At 39.8% G+C, this 20,912-nt stretch overlaps 1 protein-coding gene across 2 annotated transcripts; it reads left to right on the top strand.

Annotated features, from left to right (window-relative positions):
- Nucleotides 1-5,924: 5,924 nt before the first annotated feature.
- Nucleotides 5,925-20,860, top strand: hltf (helicase-like transcription factor). 2 transcript variants are annotated; one of them, XM_083924928.1, is made up of 25 exons: nt 5,925-5,952; nt 6,926-7,131; nt 7,250-7,416; nt 8,473-8,606; nt 8,755-8,831; nt 9,220-9,291; nt 9,640-9,831; nt 9,965-10,039; nt 10,139-10,199; nt 10,310-10,385; nt 10,551-10,618; nt 10,755-10,802; nt 11,752-11,862; nt 11,985-12,076; nt 12,345-12,488; nt 12,737-12,869; nt 13,858-13,993; nt 15,390-15,569; nt 15,777-15,892; nt 17,745-17,926; nt 18,078-18,200; nt 18,579-18,691; nt 19,358-19,538; nt 19,901-19,981; nt 20,324-20,860. In XM_083924928.1, exons 2-25 carry the CDS (start codon nt 6,931-6,933, stop codon nt 20,462-20,464), a joined length of 2,904 nt encoding a protein of 967 aa, XP_083781054.1. In that variant the 5' UTR covers nt 5,925-5,952; nt 6,926-6,930; the 3' UTR covers nt 20,465-20,860. The 2 variants fall into 2 exon arrangements, with proteins under 2 accessions (XP_083781054.1, XP_083781055.1); XM_083924929.1 differs by having other exon boundaries at nt 20,336-20,860.
- The last annotated feature ends 52 nt before the right edge of the window (nt 20,861-20,912 follow it).

Raw genomic sequence — 20,912 nt, forward strand, 5'->3', positions numbered from 1 at the left:
AATTGTATTTAATGTGCAAACAAAAACACGGGGCATAGTTCAGTAATATCCATTTTAAATTATACAAACCATTTAAGATTTTTCCTTAGTTAAATAAATGTATGATTTTTTCTTTTCAGACTGTTTCAACTTCTGTGGTACAACTGAACTAAAAAAGCCTGGACTCATCAGTTCTGGTTTACAAACATGTGACGTTCGTCCTGCTTTAAGTGGAGATGTGGAGAACCAAGTAAAAATGTATGGGACATTTAGTTCAGCTGTGAGAATATCGGGCACAGAGTGGAAATACATGTTCACGCTTGCCTCGTAAATCTCTAATTCATTCTTTATAATAAAGCCCACATCATGTTGCTCCTGTTTGATGAAACAGTTTAACAGCAAAGGATATTGGTCAGATTCTGCCACTTCTCCTTTGATAGTCTAAACTTTAAAAAAAAAAGTGACATGACATGAAAAATGATCTCATAATTCATCTCAATGTCATGTTCAATATTTAAAAAAACAAAACTGAGAATATCTGAGGTGACCTGAGATGAACTGTCTCTGAAGTGTCTTCCTCTCATGAAACCACAGCACATCCTCTGCTGACCTACTGCTGTGATCCATTTACACTGGACCACATGTACGACAACCCCTCTCCTCCCTGCTTCTCCTTTCATATCTACACAGGCACACACACACACACACAGGCTTGCACACACACATCTGGCCGGGGGGTAAATTAACTAAGATTCCCACAGAGGCTAATCTCCACGCCTCTACTGTGACAAGATAATAATAATATAATAAGGGACAGCAGCTCCTCTGGCAGCTAAATATGTATCTACCTGCCACAGCCTGAGGGACTCACTATAACATTTAAAAATGCATGGATTTATGTCTAATTGTTTAAAATTGTACTGTACCGTACTGATTATGAATTGTAATATTGTAATATTAGATTAGAGCAGGAATACGCTGCACAGTGCTCTGGCATCTTGTTCCTTCTGCTGCTCAACTCAGAGGCTCAACGAGTCACTCATAGAACTGATCTGGGAGAAGGACCGATCCAAGATGGCGGCCGCATTTCTCGCGGCCCAACGTTCGATGCGGCATCTACTCTTTATATGTCTATGGTTGGGGCCATAGACATAAAGAGTAGACGCCTCATCGAACGTTGGGCCTATTGGCGCTGACGAGCGGTGGAGCCGCCATCTTGGCCCGGTCGCCCGCTCCACTCAGTGTAAGGACAGGACACGGTTCAGCGTATTTTAATATTCACAGTGGGATTAACAGTAATAGAATATTCTGATATATGATTTATGTGATGTATGATAGGTGTTTTGCAAACACTATAAATATAAACACAACAAGAGAAATCATTTATAGAGTATTAATAGGCTGTATTTCATACATGAATACATAAATCTCTCTCTCACTCACTCACTCTCTCTCTTTCTCTCTCTCTCTCACACACACACACACACACACACACGCAAGCACACACACACACACACACACACACACACACTCAGAGAAAATTAAAATACATATAAATCAAGAGTATCAATACAATTAGGTCAGAGAGAGAGATGACATTTTGGACACATCTAAATACAAGTCAAACAGACACACTTTCATTTAAAGCACTAAAAAAACCAAGAGCCGAACCCTTTATGTTTATAAATATTCAGAAATGATCCATGCTCTGCCAGTCGCATAGTCGTGGTAGTGGAGAGGAGAGGGAGCGAGTGTGTGTGGTATAAAAATATATATAACATTTTGTTAAATCGATCATTTTCACACTGTTTTGTTCTTGCACAGTTACCAATGAGAGTGTAGCTCTAATTGGTAAAGAAAGTGATGTTGGAGGAGAACTTTGTATAGTATCTAAAATGACTGTGTCTTTGTTTTTAGGCAAGGTCTAATTATGTGAATGTCTTCTTTATTACATATTTTAATGATGTAGTAATTGTATTTAATGTGCAAACAAAAACACGGGGCATAGTTCAGTAATATCCATTTTAAATTATACAAACCATTTAAGATTTTTCCTTAGTTAAATAAATGTATGATTTTTTCTTTTCAGACTGTTTCAACTTCTCTGGTACAACTGAACTAAAAAAGCCTGGACTCATCAGCTCTGCTTTACAAACATGTGACGTTGGTCCTGCTTTAAGTGGAGATGTGGAGAACCAAGTAAAAATGTATGGGACATTTAGTTCAGCTGTGAGAATATCGGGCACAGAGTGGAAACACATGTTAAATCTCTGATTCATTCTTTATAATAAACCCCACATCATGTTGCTCCTGTTTGATGAAACAGTTTAACAGCAAAGGATATTGATCAGATTCTGTCACTTCTCCTTTGATAGTCTAAACTTAAAAAAAAAGTGACATGACATGAAAAATTATCTCATAATTCATGTCAATGTCATGTTCAATATTTAAAAAAACAAAACTGAGAATATCTGAGGTGACCTGAGATGAACTGTCTCTGAAGTGTCTTCCTCTCATGAAACCACAGCACGTCCTCCGCTGACCTACTGCTGGAAATGTGCAATCCATTTACACTAGACCACATGTACGACAACCCCTCTCCTCCCTGCTTCTCCTTTCATATCTACACAGGCACACACACACACACACATACACAGGCTTGCACACACACATCTGGCCGGGGGTAAATTAACTAACATTCCCACAGAGGCTAATCTCCACGCCTCTACTGTGACAAGATAATAATAATATAATAAGGGACAGCAGCTCCTCTGGCAGCTAAATATGTATCTACCTGCCACAGCCTGAGGGACTCACTATAACATTTAAAAACGCATGGATTTATTTATAATTGTTTAAAACTGTACTGTACCGTACTGATTATGAATTGTAATATTGTAATATTAGATTAGAGCAGGAATACGCTGCACAGTGCTCTGGCATCTTGTTCCTTCTGCTGCTCAACTCAGAGGCTCAACGAGTCACTCATAGAACTTATCTGGGAGAAGGACCGATCCAAGATGGCGGCCGCATTTCTCGCGGCCCAACGTTCGATGCGGCATCTACTCTTTATATGTCTATGGTTGGGGCGCGCGTAAAACTGTGCACGACGTCGGACTGTGAAAGTCGACGGACACAACACCGGAAACAAAGTCATTTTGATTTCAGAATAAAATCCAGCTAATAATAGATTTTTAAGAAAATACAGTGCCTATAGAAAGTTAAACTACCCTTTCGAAATAGTCACTTTTTTTGTTTTGCAGCCGGAAATGATTATACATAAAATACGTGATTTACACGGTTTGCAGTACAACATTCAAGTGATTTTTTTAATTTAATTTCTGAAAATTAATAAAAAATGAAAAGCAGTGTTGGAAAAGTGATGAGTCCCCAGATATAATACTTAATACTTAATAAAAAGGAGACACCTTTTGCTTTAATTACAGCTTTGTGCACCTACAGAGCTTCTAGAAAGTTCTGATACCCTTATGAAAAAGTCACTTTAATTTTAGGCTGTAAAACAAAAAAGTGACTATTTCAAAAGGGTATCATATAGTCTGTATAAGACATTATACAGACATAATACAAACTATATACGAGTCATATACTCGTATATAGTCAATAATAGGGACAGCAACACAGTATTGTCTTTATTGTTTTTTACTTTATCTTTTCACTGTTTGACTATAAAATGGCAGTATATATCTAAGACTCTTAAACTTATTAACACAAAAATAAAAGAATAAATTAACGCTTTATTACGAACATGTAAAAAAATACAATTAAAGCTAAAGGAACAGAAAACCCAATATTAACATAAACGTCTTTCTGTGGAAACAACTGTCAGCAGAGATAATTTACTGAAGAGTCTGAATTTTAAAATTGTAATAATCTGGAAATAATAAAAATAATCTGGCCTCTCTAGGGAGCAAAAGCTGATAAAAGATCTGAATTGGATATCGAACTAAAATAAAATGTACTGGATACTGGCCAATGATGACAGGTCAAATGACAGCAGTGACTATATATCTATACATATGTATTCATCTATATAATATATGTAAACAATTTATACTTGTACTATATTATAAAGCAGTTGTCTATACATAACATATTTTTAGGGCAAGGACCACTGTAGGAGAGACAGAGTGGGAACCCCAACATACTGTAGCCTATACACATACCCTTTTATGATGTATACAATACTAAGCTATTAAAAGAATAATTATTGACATATTCATATATTTAAATGTTTTTATGTTAAACATTGGCCAACGTGTGGGAGGCACAGTAAAAACTTAACCAGTGGCTACATTACCTAAAGGCCAGAGAGCCTTTCATTAAATGTTTCTCAACTTCCCAAATAGGGCGATTTATCCAAAAAGTGTTAAAAAACACTATGAAATTACACAGCAAATAAAGGTCAAGCCTGCTGGAAAATCATGTTTATCAAAGAACCATGTTAATGCAGATCTTAACATGGAAATCAGAATATCAAAGAACTCCAAATATATTTTACCTGGCCATGTACTGCGAATGTTATATTGCTCAATTATTCTGCCTTATTTCCATTATTGTACTGAAGTGTGGGGTAACACCTATGAAACTAACATAAAGCCATTAATATTATTACAGAAAAGAGCAGTCAGAGTAATACACAAAGCTGCATTTCGAGAGTACACAAATGTTCATTAAGTCAGGATTGTTGAAACTTAAAAACATCATAGAATTGCAGACGTTATGTTATGTTGATAATGTTTAAAGCTAGAAACAGAATTATACCAGAGGACATACAAAAGTTGTTGTTTTTTACATCAGAGAATGAAAATCATAGGTGAAAGTTTGACTTTAAACATGAGTGTGCAAGAAACAACATTAAAACAAATGTGCTTATCTGTTAAAGGTGTAAAACCGTGGAATTCCCAGGATATATTAAAAAGTTGTACGAAGATTGTATTTAACAAAACATATTGAATCATATAAACTTGATGAGTAGCTGGATGTACGTATTGTATAAACTATAAGTTTAGTATTTAACTTGATGATAACTGTGCGAGGGTCGGGGAAATCAGGGGAGGTCATCACATGTTTGTGTTATGTTGAAAAGGGGCAGACAAATATAAGAATTGTGGGCTGTGGCTTGGTGGAAGAGTGGGTCGTCCTCTGTTTGAGAGATTGGTGGTTCGATCCCCATCTCCCCCCGGTCCACATGTTGAAGTGTCCTTGGGCAAGACACTGAACCCCAAATTGCTCCCCGTGCTACGCATGGGTGTGTAAATGTGGTGTGAATGATTAGATTAGATGGTCTGTAGATGTCCACTGCCATCAGTGTGAATGTCTGTGTGAATGGGTGAATGTGACAGACACTGTGAAGCGCCTTGAGTAGTCAGATGACTAGAAAGGCGCTTTATAAGTACAAGTCCATTTATTCTTCTTATCTGCTCCTTTCCATTCATGTAAATGTTTAAATGTATTGTAATTGTGAATTGAATTTATCATTGTGTGTACAATGTAATGAATGGACATTTTCATGAAAGGAACAAATAAATACAAATACAAAAAAAATGCATATTTTCACATTTGGAAGAAAAAAACACCCTGTCTCTAATATATCTGTAATAAAATATCACAGCATTTCAAATCTGCCAGAAAACCCAAAGAGGATCACAGCACTTATTTTGAAGGTTATCACCGGAAGTGCCACACTAACGGCTGCTGACGGTTTATGAGTGTAAATCAGAAAGTACCACAAACATCAGCAACACAACAGAAACGCCAAGCAACAACAGTCGCCAGGGTAACAACAAATGCACGTCATCGTTAAGTAACGGCTCAGATCAATATAAATGTAATACACAGACGCGTTTGATAGACGAGATAACGTGCCGGCTAACAACGCGATAACTCAACCCGGAAGTTAGCATACGTCACAGTTCAACAATTAGCTTACTTTCAAGCAGCGTTAATGATAACGTGAGTTTTAACCAACGTTAACTAGTAGATTAGGCCTCGTTACTTTAACGTTTACATAGTTTATCAACGAGGAAAGTGTGTCGCACAGTAACGTTGATGTGCATGTGTCCATACATAGTATAAACAAGTAAGAAATACACAATTAACGTGCGACAAATGTACCGCAGCTGTGACGGATTTATGTTAATTGATGTATAACGTTGAACCTGCAGGGAGATGCGTGTTAGTGTGTTATTCCTCCAGTGTGGGGATATGCTGGTTTCCTGCATGTTAACCTATGTGCAAGGGTGGAAAGTAACTAAGTACATTTACTCAAGTACTGTACTTAAATACAGTTTGCATGTACTTCATGTAACTCCATTTTATACTTCTACTCCATTACATTTCAGAGGAAATATTGTACTTTTGCTCCACTACATTTATTTGGCAACTTTAGTTACTAGTTACTTTGCAAGATTCAGATTAATACAAAATATCCTCAACAAGGGAAATGAAATATATTGTTATAGATTAAAATACACAGCAGTATATGAAGAAAATACGCATTTATCAGCTGCAACATCAAATATATATATATAGATATTTACATTAAGCTATTAATAATTAAAATCTGTATAATATAATATTCTGCATAAGAAATACTGTACATTTTTATGCTGATACTTTTGTACTTTTACTTCAGTAACATTTTGAATGCAGGACTTTTACTTGTAATACAGTATTTTTACAGTGTGGTGTTACTACGTTTGCTTAAGTAAAAGCTCTGAGTACTTCTACCACCACTGCCTGTGCGCTGCTGTTACTTACAAAGTTTGTACTGTACTTGCCTGGTTCCCGATTTTTCCTGTATTGTTATTTACGACCTGCAAATCCATAACTGTGCACACACCGGACAGGATTATGTCAAAACTGATTTCCTTATTAATGTCTGTTTGTGGTTGTGTTTAAGTATGTTTCTGTGCGTGTGTCCCAGGTGTCATGTTTTCCGGCAGGTGGAGATTTGGTGGGTGGGACAGGTACAGTGAGGTGGACATCTTCACAGACCGCAGTGACACCAACGCAGAGACGCTCTCCCAGGCCATCAGAGCTGCGGTGTCTGAGGAGCCGGATGCAGATGGCAGCGTGCTGTATGGCCACCTGAAGGGCACTGTGGTCGGCCTCCGATATTATACAGGGGTGGTGAGGATCAAACACCTCTATTCCTCAAGTGCAAAGATTCACAAAGGACACAAAAGAGAATTGCCACATACAAACATTGACCGTGAAGCTTTAAAGTCATGTGTTTTACTTTTTATAGGTGAATACAGGGGAAATGGTCGGTTTAGTGCGACAGCCCCAGAATCCATACGACCGCAATGCAGTGATGGTCGCCAACATTTATGGCAGCCAAGTGGGTCACATCAAGCGGGAGCTGGCAGCAGCTATGGCCTATTTCATGGACAACAATTTGGCTAAAGTAGAGGGGTGAGTAGACCGTTAATCATCTGCCAGTCCTGGCTGACATGTTCAATGTCAGAATTATTTTGTTCAGCATTTACGACTGTTAGCCTAGAAATCCTGCATTAACACCTGAGCAACATTGGATGTATGTATAAATGACTGCTGTTTACAGCTTTTCCCCATTAATACCTGCGCTTGATTACATTTTTTTAAAATTCATATCATTGTTCAGTGGGTTTAAGAGGAACTATGAGCTTAGGTCCATCATGATTACAGTGGGAGGAAACAGTGTGTGGTTTTGTGTTGGGATGCGCATGTCAAGCAAAAATACGATTCAATATTCACGGGGAACTATTCTGCTCTACATCAAATAGTCTCAAGCCTCAACCCATACCTCATGCAATTATAGTACACCCACACTGCAGCTCATATTTTCTGTTCCACACAGAAAGTTAAAATGGCTGTAGCATGTTTCTTCTGTCTGTACAGTAGCATCTAGCCCATCTAACGGTGCTGCAGCAAATGCTCTTCTGCCCTTGTGCGGAAAAGAGCCGAACAACTGACTAATGTGCAAACCATTGCCCATCCCTAGAAAGGTTGCTAAATTCTGGGAATTTTCAAAGTTGGAAACTTTCCATTGGAATTAACAGGGATTAATGGGAATAAACTGGAATAAACCTGGAATTTACAAAAATCAGGGATTTTAAATCTTATTGCAGAAAATATAGCTGGGAGGAGGCCTCGGGGAAGACCCAGGACTAGGTGGAGAGATTATATCTCCACACTGGCCTGGGAACGCCTCGGGCTCCCCCAGTTAGAGCTGGTTAATGTGGCCCGGGAAAGGGAAGTTTGGGGTCCCCTGCTAAAGCTGCTGCCCCCGCGACCCGACCCCGGATAAGCGGATGAAGATGAGATGAGATAATCTTGACTAAAGCAACCAGATTTCATGCAAGCACACCTATGCTATATGCTATGAATATCTATGTTAGTCCTCAATCACATGCTAGCACACCGCTTACTCCACACCGTTTACTAATCCCGAGTGTTTGTGTGTATATTGCTGTCTTGTTGCCGTGTTAGGGTGGTTCCCTCCGGGACAAATAACAAGTTCAGCATGCCAGTGATGCTGTCCTTCTGGGGGAAAGAAGAGAACAAGAAGGCTGTGATTGAAGGCATGGCACGTCGCGGATACAAACTGAACACAGGCGCAGCAGGTACAAACACACTTAACCACCTGATCTAACTTGCCTGATGGAAAACCTAAAACATTTAACCATGTACGGTAGCCTGCAGTGTTGAAATATGTACGTTTTCAGTCATTATCATGAACTTCATTTTTTTATTTTGTGTTTGTGATTTCAGGTGCAAATCAGAAATCATCAAGTCAAGATGCTAGTGCATCTAAAAAAGGATTGACCATCCCACTAACTGCACAGGAGGTAGATCTACATAAATGAAGTTAATATAATATTATGACATTTAAACAGCAATCATGTAATGTTAATGTTACACTGAAGAAGCAAAAACACGCTTTGCATATTCAATGTAAATAATTAAATCAGGTATCAGCACTCATAGCACTCCTTATCTGACCAGAATGTGTGGTTGAAGCTGAATGTCTGAATATTACATAACATAGCACTGTTATAATAGTTAATCAAGGCCTTAAACGCATTAAAGTTAGGGCTTTTAGTGCTTAGAGAATAGAAGTTTAAATGTCGGATAATTGTTATGCTAAAATTACGTGGAATGCATTTGCGGTAAACATTGTGAAACAGAGTTAAATGCGGCCGAAGCCAGCAGTTGTAATTCCTCTTTTTCTTTCAGCTGAAGAATGCATTTGACAACCTCTTTGACGACTTGATGGATAGTAAAGACGGAGAGAAAGAAGCAGCCGAGGTGTGTAATCGAATGCTTTATCTGTCTGCATTTTACATATTTGTTTGTGGTCAGCATTTTATCTTATTTTTGTATTTCCTACTACTGTCCATAACTAATGATTTCATGTCATTTCTTACTGTTTTTTTAACCTCATATTTCTTTACAATGTCAACTAAATGGATGATGTATTTCTTCCTATCTACCTTCTCTTCCTTGCTGCATTTTTTCAGAGAAATTGCTTCTCACCTATGAGTTGTCACCTTCTTTCACCCCGTTATAGCTGTAATAATATTTGTTACTGGGTTTATTTTTTGTATCAGTGTCTTTGTGTAGCTTATGTGAACGTGAAGCTGTTTTTCTCTGCAGTCTGTGGGTACGCCGCTCCTGCCTCACCAGAAGCAGGCGCTGTCCTGGATGTGCGCTCAAGAAAACAAATCTGCGCTGCCACCCTTTTGGGAGAAGAGAGGCGACCTCTACTACAACAGCCTCACATGTTTCTCTGCCAAAGAAATACCAGAGAGAATTCGTGGGGGAATACTGGCCGATGACATGGGACTGGTGAGTAACAGGCACTTTTATGTGATGTGATATCATTGCCATATAAGTTAATTTATACAGTTACTCATGATGAGATGTTTGTTGTAGAGCCAGTAAATGTTTACATCAAAATCCAAGCTTTTGTGTTTTCCAGGGGAAAACTCTGACGACCATCGCTCTGATCCTCACCAACTTTCACAAAGGAAAGCCTCTGCCTGTGGAGAGATGTGTAAGCGGAGCAGTGTGTGAATGTGCCCTTTTCAAACAGTATGCAGCCTGAGTGACATGCGTTTAATCATCATTGAGTGTGTTGTTTACGTGTGTGCAGGAGGAGCGGTCTTCACCTATCAAAGCCAAAACTAAACCAAAGATGGCCTCAAAACTGGAAGGTAATCATTTACAATATATCAGCTTTTGCAGATTTTCAGACTTTTTTTTCCCTCCTCGTGTTCAGAAAAAGAGCATAACTGATGAGATAAATGTGGCGTCTTTGTTTCAGGAAGTAGTAGTGCGAAAGATAGATGCGATAGAGCTGACGTGAGCGATGCAGGAGCTGGTTCTCAGTGCTCAGACCTGTAAGTGTGATTTAATTGAATTTGGTATGCTCAGATTATATTGTCAGAGATGTGCGCTTTCTTTATTATCATTGCATAGTTTAAGAATGCATTTGGACACATTTCTATACATTTTTCTGTCTGTCTATACGTATGTTTATCTGATATGCTCCGTTCTTGGATCAGTCCTCAGATGAAGGGGGTCTGTGTTGATTCAGCAGATGTAGTGGAGAGGGTGGACAAGTCAGATGAAAGTAAGAATTGTTTGGCGTCTCCATATATATCACATTTAAATTTTTGATCTGCCTGTTTATGCAGTTCTCTTGTTTTTGTCGCCTTTCATGGATTTTGCGGCCTGCATACATTTTTACCTGACTCCTGCACTTACAGGTACGAGCAAAGGAAAGAGGAAAGCCACTAAGCGAAAGCCCAGCAAAGGTACAAGCCCACTAAACTCTTTGTATTTGTACACTATAATATATGCACTACGTAACATAGCTTGACAACCTTGTGAAAACACCAGTGAATTGATGTTTGTCATTTTCATTTTGTGGTGGTGCCATAACTCAATGTTCTAATTTAGGGGTGTACGGTGTAAACGGTATAGACAGTTGAACGGTATTTGCGCTATGGTATGGATTTTGACTCTGCCGTGTAATTGGCAGAACAGCTCTGATGTAATGACACAATGCCCACGGGTCCGGCCTGCGAGGGAATATTAACTGGCCCTTTGAGTAGAAGCCCATGTGAAAATGTAATTCCTGGACGTAATGGTCGATGTTGACTGCTGTTCTCTCTCGCATCAGTGCAACTGTCTCAGCGCGTCAAATACCGGCGCACGCTCCCGCTACACTCTCCTTCATGTGTTTCTGTTCTGCATCACTCCTCTCCGCGCCTGTTGTTGTCGCAACTGTTCAGCCTGGTTAAATCCTTGGTTAAACCACCACCACAATGTCTCCTTCTACTTTGAAAAAACAAAAGATTGACACAAAAAGAATGGCAATTCAACAGCGAATGGACAGAGAAGTATTTGTTTAGAACTGTCACTGTGAAGCCTGTGTTACTAGATGTATGTATATATATATTTCTCACTGAATTGTAGTGGAGCAGAAGTATAAAGTCGTATGCAAAGAAAAAACTCAAACCAAAACCTCAAAAAAAAAGAGCCTCAAACTTGTACTTTAGTACAGTAACTGCACAGTAATTCAGAAGCAGTTATATTGAAATTTTAAGATAAATTAATATACCGTTATATAATAGTTACCATCTATGCTTCAAATGGTATTGTGTTATAAATGTTAGACCATACCGTACAGCCCTACTGTCATTATTTAGCTCGTCTAATTCCCTATGAACTGAATCATATATCTGTGTGCTTGCTTTGCAGAGGCCCCAGTAATGCTGGAGGATCTGGACTTTGCCGCAGCGCTGGGTGGTTTAGCAGCAGATACTGGCTTTAAGAAGAAGAAAACTGCAAAGAAGGCCGCTCCAAAACTGAGTGAGTTCTAACAGTATATTTGTACCTGTTGTTTTGGTTCACAGACTGTATTAATTTAGTGGGGAAAAAAGGAAAAACTGCAGTGATATTGGAGATGTTTGTGTACCTTTTTGCATGTGCAGGTGTGGAATCCTCCATCCCCGAAAGTGCAGATGACTTATCAGCAAGAACGACTCTAATCATTTGTCCTCTCTCTGTGATCAGCAACTGGCTGGTAGGAATACAGCCTTACACAACAAAACACACACACAAAGATGATATTCTGTCATTGAACAAGTACAGGTGAAGCTTGTTTGCTGCCCCTGGTAAAAAAAAACATTACAGCACAGGGCTATACTGTTGTATACTGTAGAAAAACAAGCTATGTTGGTCATTTTGTAAACTTTTGACAGTGGAAGGGCCACATTCAGTGCTACCTTTTAAGTCCCTAAAGTAAGCATGTTTTCTTCCTCTGTTCTGTGTGTACGTGTGTGTGTTTGTAGGACCAATTTGAGCAGCATGTGCGTGCTAACGTGAAGCTAAACGTGTATCTATATTACGGCGCAGAGCGCAAAAGGAGCCAGGACTTTCTGTCCTCTCAGGATGTTGTGATCACAACGTACAACGTCCTCTCTGCTGACTTCGGGGTGAGTGTTGTCAGGTGACATGTATTTCTGTAGCTGTATACATGGGAGACAAAGTTAATCTGGTGCAGACTGCATTCATTTATTTTTGTTTAGCAAAATCCTCTAAATGGCGGAAAATTCATGTCTTCCCTGAATCTGGACTGTATGTTTAATTCATGTCGATATTCACTTGAGAGATAATTAGCTTCTTCTTTTCTTTTTTATAATAACAGATATAATGTGTATATAATGTTTTGTTTTCCTTTCAGAATAAGAGTCCCCTCCATGGGATCAATTGGCTTAGGGTTGTGCTGGACGAAGGGCATGTCGTAAGAAACCCTAATGCACAGATGAGTAAGGCTGTGCTCGGTCTCAAAAGTCAGCGGCGCTGGATTTTGTCAGGTATACCTCTACCACGCACGCACGCACGCACACACACACACACACACACACAAAGATAGTCCAGCATATGAAGACACAAACTGTGTCCGGCTGGGTGATAATTTATTATTATTCGTCTGTCTCCATATAGTCTTGCTTGGCGATTGTCACGTCGAAACGAAAAACATTTGATATAGATTATAGATTATTTGCTTATTATTTTCACGGTTCGTACAGGTGCTTGAAATCTTTGAAAATGCTTGAATATCGATGTTGAATTTTGGATAAAGTACTTGAAAATGCTTGAAATTGTATCCTTATTTCTTTCACAACAAATAGTAATAGAATAAATACATACATTTTTTTATCCTTCTGGTGTTATGCAACAATTTTAGTGGTTTATAACATAGTACCATCTCTTTTAAGGTGATTTTAAGAGTGAAATAATCATCATCAAATATGTAATCTACCACAACTGTAAGGTGCTGGAAAAGCTTGAAATGGACCTTGAAAGTGCTTGAAAAGGTGTACCAACCCTGTATTTTGTAATATTAAAGTTTTTGTCCAATAAACTTCTTGACATAATGGGTTGAACATTGGTAACGCCTTCTATCATGTAAAAACTACTTGCTAGATATTGTAATATGTCAATATCTCTTCTTAGTGTCCAGCACAAATACTTATTTTGACTGAATATTTGAAGGACATAATCAAGTACATAAAGATAAAGTGTCAATGTGTGTGTGTGTGTGTGTGTGTGTGTGTGTGTGTGTGTGTGTGTGTGTGTGTGTGTGTTCGTGTGTGTGTGTGTGTGTGTGTGTGTGTGTGTGTGTGTGTGTGTGTGTGTGTGTGTGTGTGTGTGTGTGTGTGTGTGTGTGTGTGTGTGTGTGTGTGTGTGTGTGTGTGTGTGTGTGTGTGTGTGTGTGTGTGTGTGTGTGTGTGTGTGTGTGTGTGTGTGTGTGTGTGTGTGTGTGCGTGTGTGCATGCGTTAATCGTTCCTTCCCTCCAGGTACTCCTATCCAAAACAGTGTGAAGGACCTGTGGATGCTGTTGGCCTTCCTGCGTCTGAAGCCCTTCGATGTGAGAGAATGGTGGAACAGAGTGATCCAGAGACCCGCCACTCAAGGAGACAGGGCCGGCCTGCAGTGAGTGCTCACAGATACTTTACGGCTGCAGTGTTAGAAATAAGACTCCAGAGGGCAATATCTGCTGTGATACAGTCAGTATCACATTGAAATTGTTGCTGAGGTCGTATCCTATAAATATTCTTCATATGTTTACACATTCTATATGTTTTATTTATACCTTTTCTATCAGACCTGGAAGACGGATCTTTCCTCCGCTACCGTTACTGAGATTTCTCCCTCAGCTTGGAGCTTTTTCTTGTTCGAGTCGAGGGTTTAAAGATTCAAATTTGTGATTTTGTGCTATGTAAATATATTGGATTTGAGTGATTCTCCGGAAGAAATTAATCACAGCTGTTGCAGATGATCATTGTTGATCATTATGCATTGAGGATCATCATTTGGAGCATTTTTTTGTCAATTTAGATAATAGAAAATGATTTAGACCCTGTAAATTGAACTACTGCAATTACAGTGAAACATATCTCCCTTCTTTGTTGTCTAGTTTTATATATATTATGTATCAGTAGGGATCGGTATAGTATAAATATTAATTTATCTATATATTTTTTTATTTTGGTTGGTTCAGTCCTCCATAACAAATCATTTGGTGTCATATCCATGGAGATTGTATTTCAGCGCAAATTTCTAATCAATACATTTTGAAGCGTAGATAGACAATAGTCTACGCTTCAGTCTGATGTGTCTGTAGTCCAACATACAGAGGGCAAAACTGCCACTGTGCTTCCCAGAACAAAGAGGACATGAATCCATAGATTGTAACAATCTTATTGCTTTTACAGATACTTTTTAATCATCCGGTACTTTAAAAGTACTAGTTATCAGATCTCTTTTAGAGAAATCTTTTAAAAAAATAGACAAATTGAGAATTGAATGAACTGCTTTATTTTCGTGTATCTTATAATGTAGTATACGAACTGTGCTGTAATAAACACTTCATTCCTCATAGTCTTTATCCGCGTGTGTGAGAGAGTGACAGACAGGCAGGCAGACAGTGTGTTAGAGAGTGACAGACAGGCAGGCCGACAGTGTGTGAGAGAGTGACAGACAGACAGACAGTGAGTGAGTGAGTGAGACACCCCCCCTCCCTGCACAGTAGCAGGGCCTGTGACGCAGAGTCTGTTCAGGGTGAATGCAAGGACCGTTAAGCAGAACCGATAACATCAGACCCTAGCAACCGGTTTTGGGAACCCATCCCTATGTATCAGGCATCTTAGTTGTGACATTCAAAAGTTATATAATTGATTATATCATACCAGCTTTCTATTTTACGCAGTAACTAGGTGTGCAAACAAACTATGTTGAGTGTTACTGTGGAAAATATGCAAACCTCTGTCATATTATACTATAAATAATAAGATATCAATTCAACTCTGGCAGTCGCTACTGTGTGCAGGAACCTTCAGACCCTTGTGAAGTGCATCACCCTGCGGCGGACCAAGAGCAGTGAGGTGAACGGGCGCCCCCTGGTGTTTCTGCCTGAGAAGACAGTATGTGTGGAGCAGGTGGAGCTGAGCCAGTCAGAGAGGGAGGAGTACGAGCTGGCACGCACTGAGGGAAGAAACATCATCGGCATGTACGTGTCAGTGTGTTTATGTGCATGCATGTTTGAACGAATGAACGACATGATGAAGACTTAGTAGATGAGGCCATTTTGACAGAACATACAGCTGTTGACAGTTGTTCATTAGATCTTACAGGGATGTTGTTCCGTTTTCTACTGAAACTGTTGCATATTGCTGTATTTTCTTTAACCGCGTCTTAACTGTATATTTGTGTGCAGGTACGTAGCTGAAGGGACAGTCATGAGGAATTATGCTGATGTGTTGGCCATCCTCATGAGGCTTCGACAGCACTGCTGCCACCCCGATCTGCTTGCAAAAATATCCTCAGACCTAGGTGAGACCTGTTATCTGATATTAGGTCGATGTAATAGCTGACTAATGTAGAGTCTAGCTTCTGAACCCTGGGGTCACTTGATATGCAAACAGGCTTGCTGGAGATTTCTAATGAATTATTTATTTGGTTGATATATTGTATTTTTTTTTTATTATTAAAAAAATACATTCTGATACCAAGGTTCACTTCTTTACAGCCAATCACAGGTGTGTAAATTGTCCTGCTGTAGTCTTAGTGAGAGCATTTTGTCTTTATGCCCTCACGGTCCTGAGAGGAGGTCTAATCATGAATGAATGAATTGTCTTTATTGTCATTGTACGAGTACAACGAAATTTACAGTACAATCCCTTAAAGTGCAGAAATAATTTAACATTAAAAGCATCAAAAGAGTAGGCTAGACCTTTAAAGGACACATTTAAAACAACAAGCTTACGCACACACACACGCACACACATGCACACACACGCACACACACGCTCACACACACTGTAGCAGATTAAGGAGACAACACAAAAAACAGTAGATTGCAGAGACCCTGAGCAAAAATCATTTACAATCATAGGTAAAGGTATTTGTGGTGTTAAGCACTGTTATAGCTTTTGGATAAAAACTGTTCTTAAGTCTGTTAGTCCGAGCATTTAGAGACCTATAACGTCTGCCCGGGCAATAATTCAAAGTGTTGGTGGTCTGGGTGGGACGAATCCCTTAGAATGTTTTTAGCCCTACTAAGACATCGAGAGCTAAACAGTTCTTCCAGGGTGGGGAGTGAGCAACCAATGATTTTTTTGGGCTGTGTTATCAACCCTTCGGAGGGCTCTCTTTCCGGTCAGCCACTGTGCAGCTGGCAAACCACACACACATGCAGTAAGTCAGGATGCTTTCTATGGAGCAACGATAGAAAGACAGCAAAAGTTTCTGAGTCAGATTGTTGTTACTGAGAACTCTCAGGAAGTACAGTCTCTGTTGTGCTTTCTTGATGGTGGTTGTGATGTTCCAAGTTAAGTCCTCCTGTATGTGCACGCCGAGAAACCGGAAATCCTGTTCAGCCAAATGAATTGAAAACACCTGTGTGGGTACACCATTGGCATGCAGGGGTTTGATCTGTAGCTTTTTGGATGGTGCATCACATTTCTAGACTTCCTCATAGCAGGAAACCCCCAGGTGTAATTAATCGCATTAAAGATGGCTACATTGCATTTACCAGTTCCAGGCTCTGCTCTGTTGTGTTGCATGATTGCTCACTGGTGTGGTTTATTGAAGAGGTGCCCAATTCCGGTCCTGGAGGGCCACTGTCCTGCATGTTTTGGGTTTCCTCCTGTTCTAACACACCTGATTCTAATGATGTGCTCGTTATCAAGCAGCTGAAGATTGTCAAGTGTTCTCACTTGAACTTCAAGTTCTCATCTCATAATGGTTTTATTCTTTTAATTCGCTTCTTTCTACCTTGCAATGCTCATTGATATTCACTGACTCTGAAAATGTATACTATTACTTTTTCTTGTTACCTATCGGTGCTTTCCCCGCTTTCTACATTTTCACTAATACATTTCACTGGACAACTATGATACTTAATCACTACTTGCAGCTGGTAACATGGGGGAAAAGTTGAATTGAGGCAACATTTCACTGATCCTGTTTTATGAGCATATAGACTGAGGGGATGAGTAAACCCAACATGTGTAATGTGGGTAATCCTAGAGTATAAACTCCTCCTCGCGTCATTATAAAACCCTGAATTTCCCAAAATGAAAGCACACATGACGTTTATGTCCTTGATTTTAGCTACAGCTCATTTATTCATTTCCTCTGGCATCATTTTCACATGTAAGTAAACTAAATATTGTATGTGTAGGTGCTGCAGCGACACCTGCAGAGCTGCGGGAGCGTCTCATAGAGAAGCTGCGGTTAGTGTTGGCCAGCGGCTCTGACGAGGAGTGCTCCGTGTGTCTGGAATCTGTGCATCTGCCCGTCATTACACACTGCGCCCACGTTTACTGCCGGCCCTGCATCGCAAAGGTTATCAGCACTGAGCAGGTATGTGTGCTGCAGACACACAGGGGTTTGTAATTGAATCATTTGACAGTTAACTTAAAAGGCAAGTTTAACTACTATGTAAGCAATAATTTAGCTGCTAATCATTAACAGATCCATCCTTTCTGCTCTGTGTGTGTGTGTCTGTGCACAGGAAGCAGCACGCTGTCCTCTCTGTCGAAGTGAGATCAAGATCAATGAACTGGTGGAGTTTCCACAGGAGGAAATGGAGGAGGAGAGCAGTACACACTCTGATAAGTGGAGGACAAGCTCAAAGGTACACAGTAAATGCTGAGGCTATAGTATTACCTGAGAGATGCAAGTATAGAAACCTGCTTGAGTTGTTGAAGATGATCTAGTGCCGTGCAAAACCTTTGACTTTAAGTTGCCTACTAATCATATTAGTCTTCCCTTACATGCAGATAACATTGTCATTCTCATTTGAAGATGAAATGCTCAAATACAAAATTGCCTTTTGTTATATCATTCCACTGAGCTGGATTCAGTCAGGGACCTCCAAAACGCCTCAACTATGAGGTTTAAGAAGAAGGCACTTAAACATTTTCTTCAGCAGCGCAACAGTGAAGGAAAATGGGATTTTATGCTACTGAGAGAGTGTTGTTCTCCCTTTTGAAGTCACTTTTTGTCTCCGCAGGTGCAGGCGCTGATGGGAAACCTGCTCAGGCTGCGATGTGAAGACAGCAGCATTAAGTGTTTGGTCGTCTCTCAGTTTACACGCTTCCTCACCATACTGGAGGCTCCTCTCAGGTAAAACACACATTCACAGTAGAGGTTTCAGAGTTTTCAGAGTCCTAAGTTAAAGCTGTAAAGAGCCCTTATAAATCTACTCAAACGGTTCTTTACTGTAATTTAATTATTACAACAGCTTTGGTGGAAACTTAGGGAGTGGTTTAACTTTTTGTAGAAATATTGGTGTCTGCATTATAGCATTATTATTTATAAGAAATTGGAAACAAACAGTTGCATTTGTGGCTTTTTTGGGTTTCCGATACACATCTTCCACCTCTAGCTTTGTTCAGATATAGATATTTATTCTTGCTTAAAGCCCCTGAACACCCACTAAGGTGTTTTCAGTTAATCCGGTTGATTAGACCGCTCCTCAGGACTGTGTGGGTGTGTATACTTTGACTGAGAGACATCTTCCCGAGTCTCCTGTTGTTTCACCTGTTGAGGCCGGGCAAAGTACACCTTTATCATTCTTAGCGGTAGACGGACATTTATGACCTCATAAATTCCCATCACATTCTCATCAAAGCCCCGCCCACCTTCAACCCAAACAGCGGTCTAATCAGCCAGAATAAGAGAGAAATGTGATCTGTTCGTAGTGCAACAGCAGCTCTTTAGTAGAGCATTTATAGATTGAATAATTATGACTTGTCTCTTGGCGTTATTGCCCTCCTTCCTCTTCACCAGAGAGCACGGTTTCAGTTTTGTGCGTTTGGACGGCACCATGAGCCAAAAGAAGAGGACTCAGGTGATCCAGGAGTTTCAGAGCTCTGCAGCCGACAGCCCCGTCATCATGCTTCTGTCACTCAAAGCTGGAGGGGTGGGGCTTAACTTAACGGCCGCCTCCCATGTTTTCCTCATGGACCCTGTAAGTACTGATTTTGGCCAGGAAGCAGACACATCTACACGTACAAACACAGCTTGTTTTACATACGAGGTCGTGCACGCTGAAGGGATTTTGCCTGAGGCTACACACTAAAGTTTTTTTGGCAGATTTTCTGTCTGGCAGTACACTGTCACTGGTACTAGGATAGCATGACAGTGATTAGTGACAAGTTTAATTATTGAATATATTACGATTGTATCATATACTACGATTTCCAGCGGTGAACACAAGAAACCCTGCAGATAAGATCAAAAGGGAAAAGAGAGATATTAAACTATTAAATCTCTTCAGGAAACAAATAATTCTGAACTGCATGTTCAATTGCAATTAATTGTGTGTTTTAGGCGTGGAATCCTGCTACAGAGGAGCAGTGTATTGACCGCTGCCACCGTCTGGGACAGACGAGGAAAGTCGTCGTCACCAAGGTCAGAAACTAAGAACCCTGTATGTGTTTGTACTGTTGTATCGGGGTCTGCAGTGGACGTTTAGGGCATTTCTTGTCTGTGACAAGGCATCACATGTTCATTAGCAGGTCCATTTTACACTGAAGACTTAAAGAACTGTATGTGTTTTAAACTGACACCAAGACAAATCCCTGTTCAGGTACCTGGTGATTGAAGGAATTTCTTAACATCTAAAAGGGATTCTTACGTTACATTATATTCTTAGGCCAAAAGTTATTTGGATGGTCCATTGTTTCCATAATGGATAGAAAGGTGCATGAGAAAGATCAGTGACTGTATGTGTGTGTGTGTGTTTTGTTGCAGTTCATTGTGAAGGATTCAGTAGAGGAGAACATGGTGAAGATCCAGAGGCAGAAGCAGGATCTGGTGGAGAAGGCATTTGGCGCTTCAAACACTGATAGGAAAACATCTCGCATAGATGACATCAAAGCTCTGATGATGTAACACGGGAACAACACAAACACCGCGTTGTCTTCAAACTGCACAGTCGACTGTTCTTTTGTGGGGGGGACAGTTCACATTTAAAGGGCTGCAGAGATTCATTTGGTCATTTTTTGAAATTGTATTTTTCTTTAATAATGTCCTAAATTGTGATGCGTAGAGGCTTTGTCTTGATCTAAGACTTGATGCCCTGAGTTAAATGTCTGGGTAGAAATGCTCACCTGTTGTAGCAGCTTGAGTTGTCAATACGTCAAATTTAACAGCCGTGAAGCTTCAGTTCAGTTCTGTGTTTATTTTTGCCATCTGTGGATTGAATAAACACACAACTGATATTGTCCATTTGTAGCTACCGTAGCTATTTGCTCCAGACCCTTTAAGAACGTCAGTGTTTTTTCAAAAAACGTGAAATTAAAGAGACATGTATGTTTACTACACAATAGTGTGCATCTGA

The sequence above is a fragment of the Echiichthys vipera genome (assembly GCF_963691815.1).
Source record: "Echiichthys vipera genome assembly, chromosome: 12".
In the NCBI taxonomy this organism is placed as follows: Eukaryota; Metazoa; Chordata; class Actinopteri; order Perciformes; family Trachinidae; genus Echiichthys; species Echiichthys vipera.

Excerpts from the sequence above, each read along its gene's own strand:
- hltf (XM_083924928.1), top strand. The coding sequence starts at position 6,931 with ATGTTTTCCGGCAGGTGGAGATTTGGTGGGTGGGACAGGTACAGTGAG. Across the intron at positions 13,994-15,389 it reads GGAGACAGGGCCGGCCTGCA|GAACCTTCAGACCCTTGTGA; the intron begins GTGAGTGCTCAC and ends TACTGTGTGCAG. Across the intron at positions 15,570-15,776 it reads GGAAGAAACATCATCGGCAT|GTACGTAGCTGAAGGGACAG; the intron begins GTACGTGTCAGT and ends ATTTGTGTGCAG.